Raw genomic sequence first — 25,223 nt, 5'->3', positions numbered from 1 at the left:
ATTTTTTAAAATAATTTTTAAAATTTTTTTTAAATTTTTTTAATACCTTAAAATTCTTGGTTTTTCATTCATTATAAAATTATATTTTTATAAAAAAATTTTTTTTAGAAAAATTTTTATTTTGAAATTCTACATATATATCAATATATTCAGGAAAAAATATTTCCACAATTCATTTTATGAAAATTTTTTATCAATAAAATTTCCAAAATTTTATTTTTAAAAGAATTTTGTGAATACAATTTAGCATAAATTTATTATAATTTGTGAAAAATATTTTTTTTTGTTTTTTTTTTGTTCGAAGAAATAATTATTTTTAATTAATTTCTTATTTTTTTTTAAGAAATTTATTATTTATTTATTTTTAGCAATTTTTGTTCTTGTTGTACTCGAAAATATTTTATATTTCTACGAACTTTTAAAATATTTTTATGTTGCAAAATTAATGAAATGTAACGGTATTAACCAAAAATCCATCACATAAAAAAACTGAAGCCAACAAAAATTTCTTGACAGCAATAAAAATGCCAATAATCGCTAATCACAAGGCAAACGACAGGCTATAATCGGCTTACGGTTAAAGAAAATTTCGCACAATTGAAAATCGCAAATTGTGGCTATTGCTGTGCGCACACACTCCCAAACGGCCGTTATAATGCCAGTCTTTGCCAAAAATCTAACAGCTTAAAGCGCTTAAGACAGCCACTAAACGCAACCCTCACAAAAGGCGAAGAAATTTCCCAAAATGAATAAAAAAATTACCACAAGTAAAATACACCAAAAACAAAAATACCAATAAAAAAGTACAAAAAACAACAACATTAAATGAAAATATATGCCACACATAATAACAACAAAAAAAAGAGAGTGTAAATATGCCGCCCACACACAGAGCAATTTGCGCGCATTCAAAGCCACAATGAAGACATATGTCTAATAGTTGGACACCACAAGAATCTACGAATGTGTTCTTTTTCGTTTCGTTTTTTTTCAGCCTTCCTCTTTTGTTTTCCTATTAGATAATTCGTAAATTACACAGCCCAGCTACTGGATAATGTGTGGTAATCACATAGCTGTATAATAAATAAAAGTAAAAAAATGCTAACAGACATGTTACGGTTAATATGGGTCGCACGTAAAACGGATGTGCCGCACAACGATCCGTCGGCTGGGTTGGGTGTGTTGGGCGCTCGTGCGTTGGTGTTAGCGGGGGTGGTGTGAGTATGATATGGTAGAGCTTCTAAGTGACTGATGGGCTTTAAATTGATTTCATATTAAATTAGGTTGGCAGGTCGCTAGATGAAGGATTCAGGGAGTTAACGGGGGGTTAGAGGAGGTTGTAATGAATGTGTTTTCTAATAAACAGAGGATTTTGGAATGTAGTAGTTGGCATAAAGTATACATAGACCACAAGAACTTTGGTATGAAAGCTAGTGGTACAAGAAGTCGTAACTTATAAGAAATCTGGGTCTCTCAAAGAGGTCCCCATACCCCAACTGTCGAAATTTATCTCCTTTTTTTTCTTTTTCTGCACAAAAATATCTTTAAATATATTATTGCAGCTGCGAGAGTTATCACAACACATTTCCTCGACCTGTCATCGAACCCCTCTACAAACATATTATGACTACGGCACTGTGGATTGCAAGAACGAAAGGATACATCTACAGCTATCCAAATAACTGACCTTCCGCCATAAAACACTACATTTCTTGCAAGAAATATGCAATACTCCACAAATATACGCCAGAACGCCTAAAAGCATGCTAAGCAAAGCACACTTTTTCTATTCCCCGCCCTCATTCCCCACACAAGCCCAGCATTTTAACGAACATGTGTGACGTTTACTCTCAAATTATCGCACAAAATTTCGCCAACGTGCCAAATTTCAATTGCGTAAACTGCCTGCAACAACAACAACAAAGCGGCTGGAAGGCTAGAAAATTGCACCAAACCAAATTACAAGCCCTTTGATGTGTGCGACTGGCAATTTTAGGCGGCTGTAGGTGTTTGTGTGCGCCACTAAATTGGAAACAAAGTGCGGCCCAAAAAAGAAAATAAAATTGAGTCAAGTGTGGCATGCAACGCCTTGTGTTTAAGATGCAGCACGGCCTTAACGCTGCAAAAAACTGCTGTGGCTAATAGAAAATTGGCTTATTATGGCTCGTTTTTTGCTTTTTGACTGCCTTGTGTCGGTTGCTTTTCAATTTTCGGCTTTTCTCTGAGCCTTAAACTCACACACACATGCAATTTGTGGCACACAAGCGTTGGGATAATTGAAAAATTTCGGTCGCTCATCTGTTTGTGTGACGTTGTGTTGTGTGAAAATTGCGCTAACGTGTTGTGCATTAATTTATCGGTGTTTGATTGTGGGCATTTTTGCGGTTGATTTAGTGGATGTTAGAAAATTAAATATTTTATTTTCTCGAAATTTTTGTGAAGCAAAATATTTTAGTAGAGAAAATTTTGTACTGTGCAGAATTTCAGTACTTTTTTGAACTTTTAAATTTTGAATACTTTTTTTGAAACAATTTTTTTAACCTTAAAAATATCAAAAATCTATGTAATTATATAGGAAATAATAAAAAATATCTAGAAATATTTAATGCTTGTTTGAAATTTAAAAATATTGAATATTCAAACAATTTAAATTATTTTTTCATAATTTTCCAAAAAACAATATTTTTTATTTACGTTATAAAAGGATTTCAGTTTTTTTTAATTATTCATATTTTTTATTTATTTATATATATTTTTTTTAATTTCTGAGATTAAGAAAATTATAAATTTTTCAATTAAATTTTTGTGTATTAATTTTTCAAATTTTTTTCTATTTTAATTTTTCCCAGTGTATCGAAAATTATTTAAATTCTCATTTAATATATATTCAAAAATAGTCTAAACATTCACAATTTACGCCCTTCAACGCTGTGCGGCAACCCTAAAGCATTTTCACCGATTAACTTAGCATACCTAAAGGCGTGGGTGCGAATAAAAATGCGCCACGGAAACGTTTTGCATATTTTACGGCAATTTTTCAATTACCCATTTGGCTATATATACACATGTGTAGCTCGTGTGCCACAAATAAATTTATGGTCTATTTGTGGTTGGCAAATTTCAATTTTCGACACACGAAAATTCTAACTTTTTTTGTATAAAATTTTATTGCTTTTGTTTTTATAGTTGTTGTTGCTGTTATTTTTGTTAATAGTGTGCGTAATACTCTCAGTTGACTCGCACAGCAGCATCATCCGCCACATTTAAATAAACGCCCGCAGCGATTTTATAATATATGAGCTTATAATCCTAAAAGTATGCCATGGTGTTGTGAAAATTTATGAAATAAAGCTCTTGATGACTAGCTGTGTGTAAAAACTAAATAATAACAGTGCCTATAAGCGACAACGGTCAATGTCATGCTGTTGCTATATGCATTTAGTTGTCTTTGTTGCCACAACGCCTATAAGCCGGCAACGCTAGTCGACAACAGCCGCGCTTGTTGTTTGTTGCGTTCGTGTGCATACAGTTATTTGCTTTTTGTTGTTTTTTTATGGTTTTGTTTGTTAGCTTTGCGAAACATATTAGTTGCATGCAACACGTGCAACATGCAGTTGCGATTTTTATATGTGCAACTTTGCATGTCTTTCTATGTGTGTGTCTGTGTTAGGCGCGTCTGAGCTGCGTTTTACAAGCGGATTTGTGTTGTCATTTCGCGCCAGCGAACAAATGAGTGCCGGTCGTTAGGTGTCTAAATGTCATTCTCTGTAAGAAGGGCAATGCGGATGCGCCAATAGGGTGCTTAGGTGAATGACGAATAACGGTGTATGTGTAGAAAATAATACAGTTAGAAAAAAAGTTTGTTAGAAAATAATATTCCAATGTTAATTTTGTGCAAAAATTTTAGTTTTTTTATTTGGGAAATTTTATATTTTTTTAATATTTTTTTTTTTATTTTTATTTTTTTTTTAATTTTGGAAAATTTATTTTTTTAACATTATTTTTTTATAAATTTTTAATATAATTTTTTAATATATTTTTATTTTTTTTTAATCTGAATTATTTCTTTTTAATTTTTAATTCTTATTTATTTATTTTTTAATTTTCAAATCTAAAATTTTCGAATTTATTTTAATTTCTATTAATTTTTTTTAATATTTTAATTTTATCAATACTTTTTAATTATTCTATTTATTTTTATATTTTTTACTTTTTAATTTTTTATTTTTTAAATTTACTTTTAGTTTTATTTTTTATTTATTTGTTTTTGAAAATTGTATTAGTTCGAGTTTATGGGATAATCTAAATCCTCCCTGCATATCTATCCATCGTCCCCTCCCCAGCAGCAGACACAATTGATTACTCTATCAAAAATTACCGGAAATCCGATACCGCCGTCGCGAAAGACACACTCGACACAGTGATGAGTGACGAAGCGTACGAAACAATAGCCAAATAGAAAAACACTTAAAAACGCTTGTGAATAGCCTTCGAGCGCTTAGTGGCACTAATGCAGGATATTCATTAAGGATATGCCGCAAGCGCTTGAAAGGCGGCTCGACTCTCCATACAATTTCGACTTGGTTTGGGTGACTCAGCGCATTGTCCGACCATTTTGGTGGGGTAAAGTGATTGGCATGACTAAGAAGATAAGATCTACAATGTTTTTAATGTTTAATTCTTTCTTTATTTTTTTTTGTTTTTGGGTGACATCGATATACGAGTGTATTTACTGCAGTGACAGCGAAGTATTTTTTTAGATATATCAATTGCGCTGCTTTTAGGCATTCACCCATCAGCTGATGAGTTGCGTTTATTTGCGCTTGCTTCCTTCCTCCCTATCTACTCGATGTCTTCTTCTTTCTTTGTTATCAACCCCAAAAAGCTTGATTTGTGGTCGCGTTGACGCTATCATTGCCACAAATCTAGCTAAATTGCCTGTGGCAGCGCGTGATTTGTCAGGGTGAGCGTTGCGCTAAATATTGTCTGCTGGTGAATCGTAGTCTCTGGTGACGTAGAAATTTGCCAAGCGCACGCTTTGATGCGCCACGCACGCACGCACTGACAGCTGACAACAGACAACTGAGACTTGTCAAGCGCTGACACATACAAGTCACTTACAAGCTGTTTCTGTGGTGGAGATGGTGGTGAGGGGTTTTTGGGTCAGGAGTGAGTTGGAAAATATTATTTGAGGAAGAAAAGTGGAAATTTATTTTTGCTTATACGAAATTAAAAATATATAAATTTTGAAAATAAAGAAAAAGTTAAAAATTTAATTGAAAAAAATATTTAAAAAATTTATATGAAATGTGAAAAAACGTTTTAAATAAATTTAAAAATTAAAACAAAAATTAAAAAATTTAAATGATATATGAAAAAACTTTAAAAAATAAAAAAAAATTAAAGAAAATATTTAAAAGAATTTTAGAAATTTAAAAAAAAAAATTAGAAAAATTAAAAAAAAAATTTTGTAAATTTAATTTTTTTATTTACAAAATTTAGAAATTTAAAAAAAAATATTAGAAATTTAAAAAAAAAAGTTTTGTAAATTTAAATTTTTTATTTAAAATAATTAAAAAATATTTTTAATTAATTTTTTTTATAATATTCCATAGTTAAAACCAATTTTTTTAATTTTTGACCATTCGATTTCCAATTATTTCTTAAAAATCGCAAACTCCGAGCAAATATAATCGCCTACTGACCCCACTAATCCTCTTCAAATGTAAAGTATATATAAAAAGTTCAGATCAATCACTTCAAGCACGCTGCGCTGACCCGAAAATCAATTTTATAACAACAACAATACATTTTCAGCTTACTTTCCTACCAGCTTTTTACTTTCTTATAATCTTTAGCCAGCGAATCACTCAACTAAGGAATGCTCTGTAACTGTCTATGTGTAAGAGTGTATCACTGACAGGAAGCGGAAATCCATGTTGATTGATTGATTTTAATTTCCTGCCACAACAAACAAGCACAATTGCAAATTTGACTTTTTGATTTCACGCACACAGACACAAACTCTTATATATCTACATATATATAAGTAGCGAAATTTGTCTGCACCAGCATCTCATCCGTACCACCCACTCCAGGGTGGACCAAACGAACGGAAGCGCCCCGAGTGACGGAAACAGCGGCTGTGTGTCAGCAAGTTTTTGTGCGGGTGGGCGGTCAGTTGGTGCGTCAGCAACTCATACAGAAAAACAACAATGACAGTTGTAATTTGTGGCCGAAAAAAATCTCGGAAGCAGTCAAATGTATGACAGCTAACTTAAGTTGTGAAGTCCTGTAGGATACAGGAGGTTGCTTATTGGCCGATTGCGGCCGTCGTCACGCTATGAATTTGACTGGTGTATCAGTGATGTGCGCTACTCAGTCAATCACTCAGTCACAGCGAATTAGTGAGCAGTCAGATAATCGCATAGTTAGGTGGATTTGCTGTGGTCCTGCATTTGAGTATGTGGGTAATGTGTAGACCATTGAGAAGTAAGTTAGTGAGAGGTTGATCGAAGGAGGTGGAAGGAATATAAAAAGCCTTTTGTTAGAATTTTTATGATTTTCGAACGAAACTAAACAATATATATTAGAATCTTAGACAAAAAAAAGTTATCCACAAAAATAATATAAAAAAAAAATATTTTTATAAACCTGTTGAGAATTACAGCCTTTCCAGTAATGAATGAATGAAATCCCTCAAAAACGTTTATTTTTTTTTTTCAAACAAATCTTGTATTGCCATTAATTCTTAGGATTTTTGTGCCTTCTTTTTTATTTCGTTCAATTCCATTTCATTCCTAAGTCTTTATGTTTCAATTTCATTTTCATTTGATGTAGTGTTAAACATTTTTCACCTATTCCGTTCAATTTCATTGACTTCATTTCAAGTTCTGACTTAATTTTCATGTTTCCTTCTCACTCATTACGTTTTACTTCGTTCGACTCACTACCATTGCAAACGATTTATCCTTAAAATCTTTTATTCGTTTTATTCCAATGGTTCTCAAACGCGCCCATTTCGTTTCTTTGTGTTCCATTCCCAACCATCCCCAAGAAATTTACCTATAAAACTTGTCTATATCGTTAAAAAATGTTCAATTAAAATAATTTTCAATCACTTCGATTCCGTTTCGTTCCGTTCCATTCTCAGCCATTTCACATGTCTAAATTTGCATGCCTAACAATGAAAGATGTTTTCGTCGTACTTTAAATATTTTTTCTGTACCTTTCTCTCTCTCCAACCCACCATTTCTGTCCACTCTCACCACTGTCATCATGGTGGGCGTGCCATCAGCTGTCAACTGTCATGATTTTCAGTTTCAACGCAATACACAAAAATGACAACTCAATAAACATTGGTAACGCCTTAAAGCTCAAACACAGATTTCGCGTGCCAGGTTGTCAAGCAGCGACAGACAACGAGACTACCGTTACAAATACAATAAGAAAAAAACGAAAAACCGCCACAGCCGACAGCAGTCAGCCAGTCAAACTCGCCGTGTTGGCCAAAAGTTGACGCCCACTTTCACATAAATTCACATAAATATCATCAATGGAGGGTATTAAGAAATCGGCGTGGATGTATCATTTACACAGTGGCACACAGCGTGTGACGCGGCCAGCCGAAGACGACACACTACTTGGCTTGACTTGGCGTGTTTGGCGTAAATGAGCAATCATCGTGACTGTTGTTGTCATACGATTTCATACCCAAATTGCAACGGCAGTACTTTGAAAACACTATTAAACTGGTACGTCTCCACCATAACGGTACTTAGTAGCGGAATGAAGCGTCGAACGTTGCACGAAGCGCGCTTGTCATTTCGCCACTGACACGAGCAGCGTCGTAGTCAAACTTGCAATGTCATTGCTTTGACAGCGCATTTAATGGAAAAGTCAATTCGTATGGTTGAGCGGTTGATAGCGGTCGCCTGAGTAAGAGGCGTAGTTTCAAAGAAATTTCGTCATATGTTAGGTTCGTTGCTGACAACTCAATTTTGGACTAACTTTTACTTAAATAATATTTATTTGTTGTAGAGAAAACTTTAGTGATACTTACTTCTTTTCCCGCTTGCCAGCGCCGGTATCACGAAAGCCCTTCGCAAAGGGATTGTTATCGATTTTTAATTGAGTAATCTGTGAAGAAGAGAGAGAGTTCGATTATTAGGGTTTGATAAATATCTTTATATATAAATATAATTCAATGAAAAAAGAGAAAATAATTTTTTTTTTATATTACGTTAAGTTAAGTTATGCTAAGTTATGTTACGTTATGTGCTATGCCATGTTCTGTTGTATTTTATCTTTGATCATTGTTTTTCTTATGCTCTAATTATATTATGCCCTCTTATGTTAAGTTATGCTATATTATGTTACGTAATTAGTAATGCTGTGCTATGTCCATGTAATTATATTATGCCCTCTTATGTTAAGTTACGTTATGTTAAGTTATGCTATATTATGTTACGTAATATGTAATGCTGTGCTATGTCCATGTTATGTAATATATTTTTATTTATATGTTTTCTTATGCTATAAGTTATGTTATGCTAAATTAAGTTTCCTTAAGTTATGTTAACTTTTCCTACGTAATGCCAAGTTAAGTTTTCTTATGTTATGTATATTTTTCAGTGGATAGTTTATTGACTCGTGCATAATTAATCATTTTTGCTTTTTTTGTTATTCTAAGTTAAGTTTCTTTACAATAAGTTACATTTCTCTATGTTAAGTTAAGTTTTTTCATTTTATGTATTTATTTTATGCTAGTTTTCACAGTTATCTTGCATAATTAAGCATTTCTGTTCTTTTGTTATGTTAAATTAAGTTTCTTTACGTTAAGTTCAGTTAAGTTTCCTTATGTTAAGTTAAGTTTTCTTATGTTTTGCATTTTTTCTGCCTATTTTCTTTTTCATATTGCATAATTAACCATTTCTGCTCCTTTTATATGCTAATTTAAGTTTCTTTACGTTAAGATTCCCTTTGTTAAGTTAAGTTTTTTATGTTATGTGCTTTTTTGCTAATTTTCACTTTCCTCTGTCATAATTGACCATTTCTGCTACTTTTGTTATGCTAAGTTAAATTTCTCTAACGTTAACGTCTAACGTCTAAGTTAAATTTCTCTAACCTATAGTTAAGTTTCACTCATTTAAGTTAAGTTTTCTTATGTTATGAATTTTTTTGATGTTTTTCTCTCTTATCTGGCATAATTAACCATTTCTGCTACTTTTGTTATGCTAAGTTAAGCTTCACTACGTTAAGTTTCACTATGTTAAGTTAAGTTTTTTATGTTATGTGCTTTTCTGCTAATTTTCTCTTTTATCTGTCATAATTGACCATTTCTGCTACTTTTGTTATGCTAAGTTAAGTTTCTTTATATTACATTAGGTTAAGTTTCACTAAGTTAAGCTAAGTTTTCTTATGTCATGTATAGTTTTCTGCTAAATTTCCCGTTTATCTTGCATATTAACCATTTTTACTTCTTTTGTTATGCTAAGTTAAATTAATTTATGTTAAGTTTCCTTATGTTAAGTTAAGTTTTCCTATGTCAAGTTAAGTTAAATTTCTATAGTTTTTTTTATATTTTCTTATGTTATATATTTTTTCTGTTTTTTTTCTTTTCTTTTTAATTTTTTTTGCTTTATCATGAATGATTTTTAAAAAATTTTGCTCCTTACCTTCTCATTTTGATATGCTGTAACGGCTATAAATTCCGTCTCCTTGAAAACATACGTTCGAAATGTTGAATACGGCAGCTTGAGTATATCATTGGCTCGCACCAAATGGAAACGTGGCTGGTATTTATGCATTGAATTGAGTATCGTCTGTAAAGAAGTAGAGAGAAGATATGTAAAATTAGTAAGGGAAAGTAATTTGAAAAATATAATATTTTTTTGTAGAAACAAATTGCAAGTGAATGGGGGTATAAAAAAAATTAAAAATGGGAGTAGGGATATTTTTTTCCAATTTTTTAATAATTAAAAAAACTCAAAATTCAAATTAATGAAGTTTTTGAAAAATCTCCTTTTACTTTTACTCTCTCTATGTTTTCTGCCCATTTGATTCCTTCCCATGAGCCAAATAAAATATATCCCAACTAATACCAATTGACAGCAGCAATCAATTTGCCAATTATTTATAACCGTTAGGCGGTTAAAAGAACGCCAAAAATGTATACATTCTGCACTCACTGGCATTCCGATAAGTAATCGCATGTGTCCACATGTATTTAGTATGTGATATTTCGAACGAGTTTCAGCATAAGCATACGAGTTGCGGTTGAACGCAAACATGCCACATTTGGTGTTGCATGCAATTGTAGATTTGCTTAGCAAGACTTTTGCATGTGAACGCGCAAATATTAGATTTTTCTTGTTGTAATATTTAACAACTGAGTGCCAAAATCAATCAGCTACCGTTTATATGATTAGTTGTTAGATTAAGCCAGTATCTAAACTTTATTCCAGTTTAAAAAATGTATATCAGTTTTTATACAAGTTTAAAACTTTTATACCAGTTCAAAAATTTTATACCACTTTAGAATTTTTATACCAGTTTTTATACCAGACTAACTAAAGCTTCAACGTGCTTTAGTCGCTTGATATGTTACTTTTATGTTTTATACCAGTTTTTTTTGGTTTTATACCAGTTGCTTGTTCGATTTGCTAAACTATTATTAGTGGAAATTAGTTTGTGGTTACATCGATAAAGTGATAAATGGCTTCACTTTAGTATATATATAGTTTATACCAATTTATACCAGTTCTTTGTTCGTTTCGCCACACTCCAAAATGTGAGAAACTAAATGCAATTAGTGTATATATGAGTTTAAAGTTGTTAGCGCTCTTTAATTTAGCTCTAACTGTTTATACGAATTTATACCAGTTCCTTGTTCGTTTCGCCACTCTCAAAAAGGTGAGGAATCAAATGGCACTAATGTATATATGACTAAAGCGGCTTAGTGCTTTCTTTTTGAACTCTTATTGTTTATACCAATTTATACCAGTTGCTTGTTCTTTTCGTCACTCTCAAAAATGTGAGAAACTAAATGCAATTAGTATATATATGAGTTTAAAGTGGCTTAGCGCTCTTTAATTTAGCTCTAATTGTTTATACCAATTTATACCAGTTCCTTGTTCGTTTCGCCACTCTTCAAATTTCACTATTTTGATGATATTAATCTAATAAACGGTTGTACATCTATTTATTTGGCTCTAAAAGCTCTCTCTCATGCTCTCACTCTATATTTTCCGCCACTCTCTTGCTCTCATTCACTCTTTCATTCACTCTCAACCGCCATATTTATGCATTTTAAACTCACTTAATATTGCATAAATACTACAATCACCTATACAATACTCTTTGCTGTCACCAATCAACATTTTCTCAATGTTTATTGCCACATTTTTGTTGTCTCTTTCAATTTTTAATTACACAACTTTAGCATTTTTACCTTTTAAAAGATAAAGCAATAAAAATTGAATTGGCATTTTTTCTAAGTTAGACAATATAATTAAGCACATATGCTCACTCATTGGTTACTTCAACTTTATATCTTTTTATATAAAAATCGACAAATATGGCAACACCGTCACTGGCAAAAACATTTCAATTTCATTTCAATAACAGTTGTTTAATTTTATTACGGCGTTATTGCTGTTCGATTGTATATTATTCCAGCTAGTTGTGGTGTAATTAATGCAATAATAATGTTAACAACAGCAACAATAACAAGTACAAGTCTAAAAATAAAAAAAACTTGTTGCACATTGACATTCGTTCAGTCGAAGTAATAAAGGCAAATAATTGTCATTTAAATGATGAAATAAAGAAATATTTATGCGCACAAATGGCAAAAATGCATAACTTAGTTGTTCTACAACAATGAAAACGACAAGTTTAAGTAAAGTAATAAAAATGTTTGTTATAAATGTTCAGAACGCGCAATAATAATAACAACACTTGACAACCAATGAATTAAATGCAAATAAATAATGAAATTCAAAGCTAAATGGCTTGCACAGTAGCTTGATTTAGTACGTCATCACAAAATTTTCGTCAAAATAAACGAAATGTTACACTTAAATAGCTCAGGCAACTTTCATGCCTATAGAGCTTTCATCAAATGAAAGCTTTCAAGCTCGACATAAAATAAAAACTAATATAAATATCTCCAGTGTCCATTAATTAAAAAAAAACATGTTTTTAGACACTTAAAAAGCTTTAAAAGGTTTAAAAGCTTTAAAGCTTAAAGCTTGTGGTGTGTTGTTTCATACTCTTAACTATTTTATATTCTCTAAAATGTAAAAAATGTATTTTTCTCATATATTTTACGAAGCTCTAAAGCTTCTATAAGCTTTTGCGAGCTTTCGTAAGCTTTATGAATAGTTTTGCGACAATTTTAGCAGAATTGAAGTGTTTTAAAATATTCACGTTATTATTTTTAAAGAATTATACGAACATATTTTACAAAGCTCTAAAGCTTAGAAAGCTCATAAAAGCTCATAAGCTTTAGCGAGTTTTGCTGAATTTTTAAAGTGCTTGCAGGCAGTTTTAGTAGTTTTAAAGAGGTTTTAGTCATTCATGCCTCATTATTTTTCATAAAAATGTTGAAAATATAATAGAAGTTAGTATCAAAGCTTTTTGCGGGAAAAGCTTTCAACAGACAATACTCAAAAATTTGTTTTGCGTTTGAAGACTAAGCTTTCATTGATTATTCAATAAATTGTAGGGTGTTGTTTGTATAAAGTCTGGTCTTGAGAGCTTTAAAGCTCTACAATCAATATAAAAAAACATTGATTATAATTTGACTAACTTAGTGATTCAAAACACTATAGTACCCATAATTTGTTGTAATACTTCAATTCGGCTTCAGAGCTTTAAAGCTCTACAAGCATTCTAAAAGTTTAGCCTGTAACTAAATCGCCGTAGTGAGTCATACTCCAGTACCTACAAGTTATTGTAATAATTTTACTCGGCTTCAGAGCTTTAAAGCTCTAAAAGCAATCTGAAAGCTCGTACTGTAACTAAGTGATCAAAATATTATCGTTGTTGTATCGTATATTATAGTTCTTGTATTACTATAATATTTTCGCTGATCTTAAAAGGCTTAAAAGCTCCACTAGCATTATTAAAGTTCGTGCTCCAACTAAACCCAACATAGTGACTCACCTAAACCCAAAAGGCAACTCAGAAAACGCAAATCGAAAATTAGTCGAGCGTAAGCACTGAACATTGCCCAAAAAAGGGAGGGCGCTACAGCCAAAACAAATGCACAAATAACAAGCAGCAGCAGCAGTGAGCTTTAACAGCAAAGGTTAATCATCGGTCTGATCGATTTGTCTTAATTTGCAAAAGCATTTTTTTACACTCTTTTTGTTTGTGTGTACATAAACAAATCGTGTACGACTGGACCGCCGCACCGTTTTTGGTAAGACGTGTCGCGTTCTACAAATATGCTTATATTGCTTGTTGTTTTTGTTGTAGTGGTTGTGGTAGTTGTTGCTACATCAACGCTCCGTTTGAGGCTGTCTGTAAGCATTTTTGGTTGTTGGCGCCTTGTTTGGCATTTGATTTCAATAAATCACCAGGCAAATTAGAATCAACAACAACGGACGGGACAACAACAACAACAATAACTACAATAACAAGACCAGCGCCACCATCGACGCCAGCATCCTCATCATCATCATCACAGCGGCGACGTCGCCGTCGTCATCGTCATCGGGACCGCCCAACACTCAACACGCTTGTTAATCATACACGAACCGAGCTAACTGGACGGACGAACGGACAAGCATACAAGACATACGGTTAAGCATGCAACAAACACACTGAGGATGCTAGGAATGGTTGTGTATTCAGAGACGCGACTCATCAGCATCTTGTATAAACAAATATACAACAACAACAACAAAAACATTGAATTTAACTAGTGAGCAATCGGTAGTAAGTAGTTGGTAAAGCAAACAAGCACTCGAAATCCGTTTGAGTGTTACTGTGTTTGTGTGGCACGCCTGGCGCCAACAAATCATCAACGAAATCGCGCGCAGCGCACAGCACTAACCGGCAATTATCCTGACGTACTGTATACTCTAAGGAGGCGCGCACCATCGTCGATTTGCTGTCGGTTCTCAGGCTAATAAATATCAATATTTGTATGTATGCAGCTCAGGAAGCGAGGTGCGGTCATAAGACTGTTTGGTATTGGAAGAAAAGAAAAAGAAAAATGTTGAGTGTGAGAGAAAAGGTACAGGAAAGAAGTTGGAAAAATGAAGCGGAATTATATAGCCTTAGATGCCCGTTAAACATAAATATATACTTTCCTGTTTAACAAATAGCTTGCACAACAGCTTTTTGAAAGCTTGAAAGCTTTTATTAAGCTTCTGCAAATCTTAACTGAATACTATTAAAGATTTCTTAAATTTTTTATGATTTTTAGAAGTAATTATAAACAAATAATACTTGAGGCATTGATGAATGTGTACCACTTGATATCCAAAGAGCTTTTTGAGCTTTCATTTCATAAAAGTTCACAAACACCGAACTTTTGATCTTACTAGTTCTATCCCTTATATTATTAGGTATAGGCACAAACTGTAATGAGATTTATGTTCTTTAAAGAAAGCTTTAAGCTTTTCGAAAAGCTTTGTGGAAGGATATATTTTAACTGATGACCGCAATTTATCTTATTAATTCATAAGCCGAATGTAGTGAAATTATTGAAATTTACTTCATTGAAAGAAGCTTTGAAAAGCTCCAAAAAGCTGTCAAGTCGCTTAAAAGCTTAACAAATCAGAAAAGCATACTGCACTACTGTGCCTTTCTCCTTTTTTTAAGTTTTTCTCACGTCTATTTCCTTAATTTTAATTTAAAAAATATTTTTGTATACTTTTTCTTCAACATTGTCCCACTGTGCCAACATTTTTTTATTTATATTTATTGAATATTATATTTTTGAATTATATTATATTTAATTAGAATATTTTTAGAATTCCTAGGCTCCTTTGATAAATTTTAATAAAAAAAAATATACTTTGTGCACATTTTCATCAACATTGTGCCACTGTGTCTTGGCTAATATGCACTAATATGTGTATTTTTCGGTTTTTTATATTTATTCTTGAAAAATGTTGTCTTTTTCGGCCCACAACTCTCATCTACTACCGTTAAATGCTAAACTATTCATCACTTGTGATACAAAAAAAAAATAAAAAAATTTAAAAAAAAGAAACTTAAAAAAAAAATTTTGAAAAAAATAATGACGAAAAATATATATGAAAAAGATTAAGCAAAACAAAAATTAGAGGACTATCAATTATTTGGTTGTTTCGTTTATCCATTTCATATATGTATATATATTTTTTGGGTTTTTTAGTCTCTTTCTACAGTTTACGCACCTTTTTTTGGGTATATCTGTGTTTGTCTGTATATATGTTTGTTAATTGCTGCCACATTTCATTGGAAAAAAATGACCAATGAACACGTAATCCCATAATTAGCCGTCGCCACAGCTTATATGCGTGCGAGTTAACTCAATTGAAGCTGCGCTGCGAAGGCAGCCACACGGGCAATATACATATATATATATATAAATATATATTTGTAGGTCTGTATAGATTCAGAGCTATGGGCTCACCTTTGCCAGCGTAAATTTATTAAATATTGTTCACTTTTATACTTATATATCTTCCTATTGGACCGCCCGCATTCACACGCTCACGCATATACACAGCAACACATATATATATGTACTCTATATGTAGTCCTGCCACTTTAGTGCCAACAGGAATGCCGGTTTCGCACGGTTTGATCTCAGCTACACGGCGGTCCACATGCCGTAAGCACCGCACGAACCTGTCTCGCCTTGATAATTTAACGCTTTCGCTAAATAATGTCATCGGCAGCGTTAACGCGCAAGCGTGCAAATGAAGTGATGACCCAAGGAGGTGTGTGTGTATGTGAGATGCTCTTAAAGATCCTCAACAAGATCCATTTAACTATTTTTTCTTTTTTTTTAATTTTGCCTTGTTGCCGTTGAAATGTTAATTAGTAAGCAGGCGAACACAAAAAAAATATTTTTTTTTATTATAATTTTTTATTATTATTTTTTACTTCAAAATTTTTGAACATATTTTTTATTAAAATTAAAATTTTTTTATTAAATTTTTTTGAAAATATGTATGAAAAAAATTTTAAAATATTTTTTTTAGTAAAGATTTCTAAAAATATTGTTTTTTAATTAAAATATTTGAAAATACTTTTTTTTATTAAACACAATTTTTCGACCCTTTTTTTTACTTAAAAAACTTTTTTTTTTTATTAAAAAAATTTTTGAAAATATTTTTTTTATTAAAATTTTCTAAAAATATCTTTTTAATTAAAATATTTGAAAATACTTTTTTATTAAACTTTTTGTTTTTTTTCAACACTTTTTTTATTAAAAAAAATTTTTCAGAATATTTAATTCTCAAATTAAAATTTTCTAAAAATATTTTTTTTATTTAATTTTTTTTTTCCTGTCACCCAAACACCATTTGCTGCTTGCTCACATGTATTTCTTGATTTTACTTTCTTTCTTTTTTTGTTGTTGGCTTCTTATTTTATTTTTTAATTTAAAACGCCTCCAAAGCCTTGCAGCAGCCGTGGCGGCGGTGGTGGTGGCATCCTCGCTACAACTCCCTAAACTTCGTGTAGATCTTAATGAATGTGCGATTAAGTGACTGATAAAAATTACAAGCAATAAAAAATGGTTTGGCATTGTTGCAGAATTAATGAGAACAATTTAATATTAGTTTTTGTTGTTATTGTTGAGGTAGTAGGTTAGGGAGAGAATAATAAACAAGTAAAGCTTTTGCAAAGGAATTAATTTAAAAAAATAAATTAAAAATTGTTATTAAATTAAATTGAATTAAATAAAATTAAATTAAATAAAATAAAATAAAATAAAATAAAATAAAATAAAATAAAATAAAATAAAATAAAATAAAATTAAATTAAATAAAATAAAATTTAATTAAATAAAATAAAATAAAATAAAATAAAATTAAATAAAATTAAATAAAATTAAATAAAATTAAATAAAATTAAATAAAATAAAATAAATTAAATTAATTTAAATTAAATTAAAAAAAATTAAATTAAAATTAAACTAAATTAAATAAAATAAAATTAAATTAAATTAAATTAAATTAAATTAAATTAAATTAAATAAAATTAAATTGAATTAAATTAAATTAAATTAAATTAAATTAAATTAAATTAAATTAAATTAAATTAAGTTAAATTAAATAATATTTTAAATAATCGAAGAAGAAAGAGTCGGGATAATTTGCATATAAATAGATCCCAATTTAGGCAGAAAGGAAATAATAGAAAGATTACTGAAGACTCTGTCCCATCTACATAAGTTCTTATCGAAGAAACTTCGTAAGAATTTGAAGTAAATTTTTAGAAGACTAGTTTCCCAAAGAAGCTTTGAAAGTCCAACATTCAATTATATGAGCAACAAAATGGCGCGCACTAAGAACCAACAGCGAGTTTCACTACCTTGACTTTTTTACAATGCAAATCCAATAAAAAAAGGAATCCCAGCTGCCAAAGACATTAAATGCAACACTGCGCTGCAGTTAATAATGGCGTGGCGACGGCTTTCGCGCGGTATCATGACGCTGCCGACGCGTTGTAACAATGGCGTGCCAATAAGCTAAAAAATAGCAATGAGCCGCAAGCGATCAACACAAGTTAACAACAACAACCAAAAACAACAACAACAATAAAAATAGCAAAAGTACTAGTCAGCCAAACAACCAACCAGTCAGCCAGCACTAGTGCGCCAACAAGCCGTGGGACGTTCACATGTCTCAAGACGCCCGGTGTGGCCTAAGCAGCGTCGTGTATTGGCAAGCGCGTGTGGGGTCCCTGCTATGGAGGCTTTCTTCCTTCTCTCTTTTTTTGTACATTTATTACTATTTGTTTTTGCACTATTTGCAATGCAATGGCGTTTGCTTGCACCACCTTGTGGCTGTGCGGCTGTGTGGGGCATGGCGTGACGTGACTCGCCGCCACGACGAATAAAGTGATCACAACTGGCTAGCTACAACGTCCTCCACTCGATTTCTGCCACTTGTGAGTGCAAGAAATAGAAAAAGGAATGCATAAAACCAAAAGTGAATGGGTGGTGACGTTGATGCGCGTCATGAGCGGCATGGTGAATGTATGCAATGAGGCAACCTATAGCGACGGCGACTGTGTGGTTGGCTGACAGCGCGCGTTGGACTTGACTAGGCGAGGCTATAAATTTCTTGTATCGATAAGTTGTTGTAATTTTTGCTATATTGTTGTTTTTGTTGTTGCTTTTAAACGATAAAAATGTTTGTATGACGACGCGGCATGAGCGCGATGCGGCGCGGCACCGCGCGTTTTATGTGCGACAAAACTTGTGACTAAAATGTTGTGGTATATTTGGTTGTTGTTGCTGTGTTTTTGTAATATTTTGTATTTTTTTGTATTTATATATTGTTTTTGTATACTTTTTTATGAATATATTTTTTTGCGCCTTCGCGCCGCCTTCATCTTGGCGCGCTGAAAAAATTATGGTAATTAAAAACGGCGCGCAACAATGCGCCTGCAAAATATAAAAGTGTTTTTGATTATATTGAATTTTGTTGTTATTTATTCATTGTTTTTGTTGTTATTTTTTCATTTTAGGCATCGATTGCAACGCGTTATTGTTGCGCGCTGCAACGCGCCGTGGCTTGCAGTGCGCGCGGAAAGCGCGTTGTGCTGTAAACTTGTCGCGCGCATGCTGTGCGGTCTTACAACAACAACAAGCGCTCAATATATATTGCAACAACAACAAAAATATATGTCATATATAACAACAATAACATTACAAGTCATAAGCAACAGCAACAACGGCGCGCGTTCTTGCCGCCGCCAAATCTCATATTTATGCGCGGACTACCTACTTAGTCGCCGATATTACAGGTAAGTGCATGCATATATAGATTTAAAAAATAAAAAAAAAAACATGAAAAAAATATATATACACTGCTAACATATATACCATATAATTATGTGCATTTGCGCGCTTGTCGCCTGTGTTGTCTCATTCGATTCGTTGCATATCATAGGCATGAAGCAATTAAAAAAGCAAAGCAGAGACAACCTTTCCCAAGCGCGGCTCAGCGCGCTCTCAGATACAGCTATTAACGAATCAAATCAATATTTTATATGTCCGTCGCGTCACACACAGCGGCTGCCTGTGTGACTAAATTGAGTGTGTGCCACATACTACACACATGTATACCCTTGTAGTCAACTATAAGTCCAGCTCAAATTTATTGGCATATATTATTTCTTTGTATTAAGGTATTAAAACAATAAATGCGTCGACAACACCATCAGCAGCGGCACTGGTGGTTGCGTTGCGAGGAGCGCGTTTAGCAAGGCGGTGTTCGCTTGGGTGGTCTAAAATGCAGCAGGCAGTTAATGATGGGGTAAAAACTTACAAGAGTGCTTAGTATTATGTTATCTTTCGGAGCTACTTAAGTAGGCTGGTGGTCTTTAACGAGTCTGATGCTTGAGAGAGCTTGATTAGTGTGTGTTGTTGGACGAAAAAACTTAATTTTTTAAACAGTTTTTTCGAAGTTAGTAGCTTATTAACAACTGCAGTGGAGCTAAAGTGCAACACTGTTGTCTTTAATTTCTGCTTAAGAGCTCAAAAAGTGTATACTACTTGCAAATAACTAGTTAGAAACTAGTTATGAAAGGTGCAAAATAATTTTTTTACGAAAACAATTTATTTACATGTTTTGCAATAAATCTAAGCGAAAAAACTAACTGGTCCAAAAATAACTACTTTGTTACTAGTTCGAACTTTTTTTCGAAATACTTTTCAAACAATAATTAACAACTTTATAAGCGTAATTAATTAGTGTGCAAGCGAATTTAACATGTGTACTGCTTACTGTTGCCTTTTTTACACTGAAAAGATACCATAAAAGAAAGTCTTGCAACATTTCTTTGAAATTTACAAGCTTTTGATATGCACAGCAGCTACCTTATATTACTTGTAAGCCATATGGTAGCATAGAAAATTGTAAGCGCTAGATTATCTTACTAAATCATTGATTAGAGGCGCTCGCGAAAAAAAACTTGGAGCCACAATGCATTGCGTATGCGCTTATCGTGCGCAGTATGGATCACCTATGTATTCCCCAGCGGCAGAGCAACACTGACGCACATATGTACATATTTGGCACATACATATTTATTATACAAACCAAAAGTGCCAACATCAATTCCAAGAAGTTGAGAATTGTTGAAGTTAATGGTCAAGACGACAATGTTGCAGCACAGTGGTGTTGCTGTTGTAGCTTAAGTGGTGGAATTAATACTAATCATGCAGTATAAGCAACTGTTTTCGAGTTACATACTTGAAAGAGAAAAAATTTCATTCAATTGGTGGATACTAAGGAATTTACTCTAGTCCATAACTAGTTACTTTTGATCCAGTTCAAATTTTTAAATGTACTTTTTGATTTGATAATTTTCTATTGGTATTTTGAGAAGAATTGTTATCTTTTAGTATTTTTCCATTAATTTAACAAAAATGTGTAACTAGTTACCAACTAGTTACTTTTGGAGTAGTTCATTTTCTGTTTATTTTTTAATGAAAACCTATTAAAGTACCTTTTTATTTTTAAAATTTTTTAAAATAAATTTTAACTAGTTCTGTACCAGTTACTTTGGGACTAGTCGATTAAGGGTTCCTCTAAAAATATTTATTTTTATTTTTAATTAATTATATACGAAGTCCAAACCACTGTACCACTGTCACAAACATAAATAAACATTGTCGCCGCAATGCGACTTGACTTGCAACAATTTGCAACGGATAGTTCAATTAAATCGCTGGAATGTGCAACAAATAAAACCGCTAAGCGCAAGTAATGCTATAACTCACAACAGCCGCGCTGACGGCATGCAGCACAAAGAGGCTGCTGAAAAAGGCGCCGATTGCGCGCCACAAACAGAGTAAGGCAGAATGTGTGCAACAACAACAACAAAGCTGCAACACGGTGATGTGATCGATTTGTAGATGCGCCACAAACGGCAGCTAAAGGTTGCGCGCTTTTGCGCATTAAATGCGGCAATTGAACATGAAGTAATCAACACGTTGCAGCCGTAATTGTGTTGTTGCACGTTGCACAGAAGGCTCCGAACAAAACGAAACTGTATAAAAATGGAAAAATTAAAACACAAATGACGTTTGAAGATGACGAAAAAAAGTAACAGAAACAAGCACTCACACAAACTGCAATGTTGCAACAGCAATGCATGTTGCATTGTGGCAAATGTGTGTTGCGCGTTCCCAAATGAAGTTGAAACAGCCAAGTGCTGGGCGCGACAAGTCTATGATGTGCAACGGAGAAATTTTTTAAGCTGAAAAACTTTTGTGCAACAACAACAACTACATTAAATTGCTTGCAACTTTGACCATTTTTGGTCAGGCCGAGTGCAACATAACGCCAAAGTGGCAATAAACAGCCACAGCAGCCCAACTCACCGCATGTAACTGTTATGTGCGACGAAGGTGCAACGTGTTGTGGCAAGTGTGGCTTTTAGTGTCTCTGTGATTGCTTTGTGACTGCTGCTGTTGTTGCTGCTGCTGACACAGCGTGGTAATTTATTGTAATGACAACATGTTGTACAACAACTTAAGCGCACAACAATAACAACAACAACAACAAACATGCGTGTTGCGCACCTTGGGGGCAATGCAATGGATTTGGGTTAAGCTTAATACAACAAAAACAGAAAACGCAGTAGCTGCAACTAAAAACAACAACAACAATGACACTCGCAAATCGTCGTCAATATTGCTGTGTTACAAGTATGACAATTACGCGTCTACGTGTGAGTATGTCAACGAGCAGCAGGCAACAGTAGCAACAACAACAACAACAACAATCAGAACAACCACAATTACAAAAATAAAAGTAGATAACAACAACACCAGCAAATCCATCAGCACATCGCTCGCAAATGCCGCAACAGCAACAGCAAACATATGTTGCACAACCATGTAACACGCATGCTTTGAATGCATCAAATGCTTGTTGCATGTTCTGTGGCATATTTGGCTAGAGCCAACAGCAATTTGGCACAAAGCATTAAACCGCGCGAATTTGTTGTTGCAAATCAATAAATGCTGTAAAATAAGATTTACAACATATTTAATTAAGACATTGATGGTGCGGCATGCTTGCCAGCGTACGTGCCACATGCAATTAAACATAGCGAAATTGTGGCAGCAACAGGATTTATGTTGCATGGGTGCGCTTCGCCGTTAATGCAATGGAATTGTGATCCCCAAGGGGAGCTCAGCTGGTTTAAATTAGGCTTACAGCTCTTCTTTGGCTTATAAGCTCTTCTTTAGCTTATAAGCTCCCTAATACATGTCTAAATTTATCTTCGTTCCTTCAAAGTATTCTGGAATTTGCAACAGTTGTAATACAAAGCCAACTGAGTCCATGCAATAGGCTTCCTTTATAGCCTAGCTCAATATAATTGCTGTTCAGTTACTTGGAACTCATTTGCAACTCTAGAATGGACTTAACCATCTGTTGCACCGAAAGCAAGAGTTTGAGTGCATTCAAATCGCTTGGGCAATCGAAATGTACGACTAGGAAAATCGTGCAACTTCCATTGGCACCACCGTAATGCATTGACGTACCAAATAAGTTGAGATTTACTTGCAACTTGAAAGTGACTTATTTGCAACAATACAACTCTAAACATCCGGTGGCTTACTAAACAGCTGGGAAGCTAAACTCTAACAGCCGGCGGCTTACCAAGTAGCTGTAACGGCTATGCTCTTAACAGCTGGTGGCTTCAACTAATCTAGTCTCCAAGTTAGTAGTTTATTTAGTACCAAAATTAGACAATACAAGCTCGTCATTCATGTAAATGGTAAGAAAGAATTAGAAGTTCTCAGAGATTAAGAGAATTTCAAGTATTCAATGAGTTAACTACTTCATTGTAGAAACAAGGCAGCTTTAAATGATTCAAATTGCCAACTAGGAAGGTATTTAATTCAAAAATGGTTAGATTAAGCGAACTTAAGTGAGGTTATGTTGAGTTGGATTCAGTTAGGTTAGGTTATATTTGGTGGAATTGCTTTAGCTTAGGTTATATTTGGTAAAAAATTATACAGCTTAGTCAAGATTGAAAGTAAAAGAACAGTTATTGAAAAAAGTGAGGTTAGAATATGTTAGTTCTGAAAGAATTTGATTCGAAAACGTAAGGTTAGGTTGGATTAAGGCAAATAATGTGTGATTAGGTTCATTATAGTTGTAAAAAACCAATTACAGTTTTCTTTTGTTAATATAATTCTTATAAAGTGAGGTTAGTTAGTTAAAAAGTGAGGTCCTGATTCACTGAAGTCAAATAGAATGAGGTTAGATTCAATTTGGTTGAGTTAAGTTAGGTTTTATTTCGACATAAGAGTGAGGATAGCTTCACTTGACTGAAATATATTAATATTCGATAAATTTTGGTTAAAAAGAGTGAGGTTATGATTAACTGAAGTCATATAAAGTGAGGTTGGAACCACTTAGGTGTGAAAAATAAAGTAAGATTAGGTTTATTTAAGCATTAAAACGTGAATTAATGTTATTTTCTTTAAATAAGGTTAGGTTTTGGAAATTTCGTTTAAAAATTGAGGTTATGATGACCTGAAGTCATATAAAGTGAGGTTGGAGCCACTTAGGTTATGTTAAATAAAGTGAGTTTAGGTTAATTGAAGACTTAAAAAGTGAAAAAAGACTAGTTTTCTTTAAGTAAAGTGAGGTTATGGAAACTTCGATTAAAAATTGAGGTTATAATGAACTCAGTCAGTTAAAATGAGGTTGAATTGAATTTGGTTGAGTCAGATTAGTTTATTTTACGATATAAATGTAAGATTAGGCTTACTTTTGTTAAACAGATTGATGGTTGAAAGCTTTTTGTTGAAAAGTGAGGTTATGATCAGTTAAATCCAATAAATTGAGGTTCGATTCAATTTGGTTATTTTAGACAAAGTGTGGTTAGGTTATTTTAAGTGTTGCAAAGTGAAGTAAAGTTAATTTTCTTTAAATAAAGGGAGGTTATGAAAATTTATGTTAAAAAGTGAGATTATTGGTAGTTGAAACCAAATAAAGTGATGTTAGAATCAGTTTGGTTATGTTTATTGAGACCTTAATAAGTGAAATAAGGTTAATTTTCTTTAAATAAAGTGAGGTTAGGGTAATTTCGGTTAAGAAAATTGGGTTATTGGTAATTTAAATCAAATAAAGTGAGGTTAGTTTGATTTTAGCTGCATTAAACAAAGTAAGGTTAGATTAATTTGAGACGAATGAAGTGAGGTTAGGCTTATTTTGTTTAAATATAGTAGGTTAGTTAGAAGTTAAGTAAAAAGTGAGGTTATAGTAAATTTATATATTTAAGAGCGAGGTTAGAATAAGTTGGGTTATGTAAGACAAAGTGGGGTTAAGTTATTTATCAAGAAAAAGGGTAATGTTTTAATAATAAGAGACAAATTGATGTTAGGTTAGAGTATTAAGAAAGAGAAATATTAATAATTGGATGAGAAAAAAACCTTTTTTTGGTGGTATAAAATAATTTTAGGCGCAGAAAACTAGTTTTTGATGAGAAAGGTGAGGTTAGATTAAGTATATTTATGTAAGACAAAGATATAATAATCCTAAATAAAGGTAAGATAAAGAAATTTATTAATATTTGGCGGAGAAAAATTCCTTTTGGGGCATATAAAATATTTTAAGATTCCGAAAACTAGCTTTTGATGAACGAAGTGATGCTAGATTAAGTATATTTATATAAGACAAAGTGAGGCTAGTTTATTTATGAAAGGAAAAATTACTATTTGAAGTAGGAAAACCCGCTTTGGGGAATATAAAATATTTTAAGACTCTGAAAACTTGCTTTTGAAGAGAGCAAAGTCGTTTGATATATTTTTTTTCGATTGGAATGGAATACAATATTGTTTTGAGGCTCAGAAAAAATACATTGTATGAAATTATTACTACATATTTTTTGCTTATTATTGGCATATATAAAATGTGTCTCTGAATTGTAAAGCTACAATTTCACGATTTCTTTCTAAAATTTCCAGTATAAAATGTTTTTATATGAACATATTCATACATTTTACGCCGCAA

General features: G+C 32.6%; 2 protein-coding genes across 7 annotated transcripts in view; one reads left to right on the top strand and one right to left on the bottom strand.

The window, feature by feature from the left end:
* Positions 1-25,223, bottom strand: part of LOC105218490 (optomotor-blind protein) — a 243,750-nt gene that overhangs the window by 7,999 nt on the left and 210,528 nt on the right. For all 4 annotated transcript variants that reach the window (XM_054232391.1, XM_054232394.1, XM_054232393.1 and 1 more), the window contains 2 exons: positions 9,678-9,824; positions 8,063-8,139 (listed from right to left, as the gene is read on the bottom strand). In XM_054232391.1, the coding sequence (XP_054088366.1) occupies positions 8,063-8,139; positions 9,678-9,824 (224 nt within the window). The remainder of the gene's footprint in view (positions 1-8,062; positions 8,140-9,677; positions 9,825-25,223) is intronic.
* LOC128922326 (uncharacterized) overlaps positions 1-25,223 on the top strand; it is a 323,101-nt gene that overhangs the window by 168,834 nt on the left and 129,044 nt on the right. For all 3 annotated transcript variants that reach the window (XR_008471557.1, XM_054232397.1, XM_054232396.1), the window contains exon 3: positions 18,709-18,987. Coding sequence is in view for 2 of the 3 variants with exons in the window: in XM_054232397.1 (XP_054088372.1) it covers positions 18,709-18,987 (279 nt within the window). In the remaining variant the exon portion in view is untranslated. The remainder of the gene's footprint in view (positions 1-18,708; positions 18,988-25,223) is intronic.

This window comes from Zeugodacus cucurbitae, chromosome 5, assembly GCF_028554725.1.
Source record: "Zeugodacus cucurbitae isolate PBARC_wt_2022May chromosome 5, idZeuCucr1.2, whole genome shotgun sequence".
Classification (NCBI taxonomy): domain Eukaryota; kingdom Metazoa; phylum Arthropoda; class Insecta; order Diptera; family Tephritidae; genus Zeugodacus; species Zeugodacus cucurbitae.
This window is presented reverse-complemented; position numbering and strand designations above follow the sequence as displayed.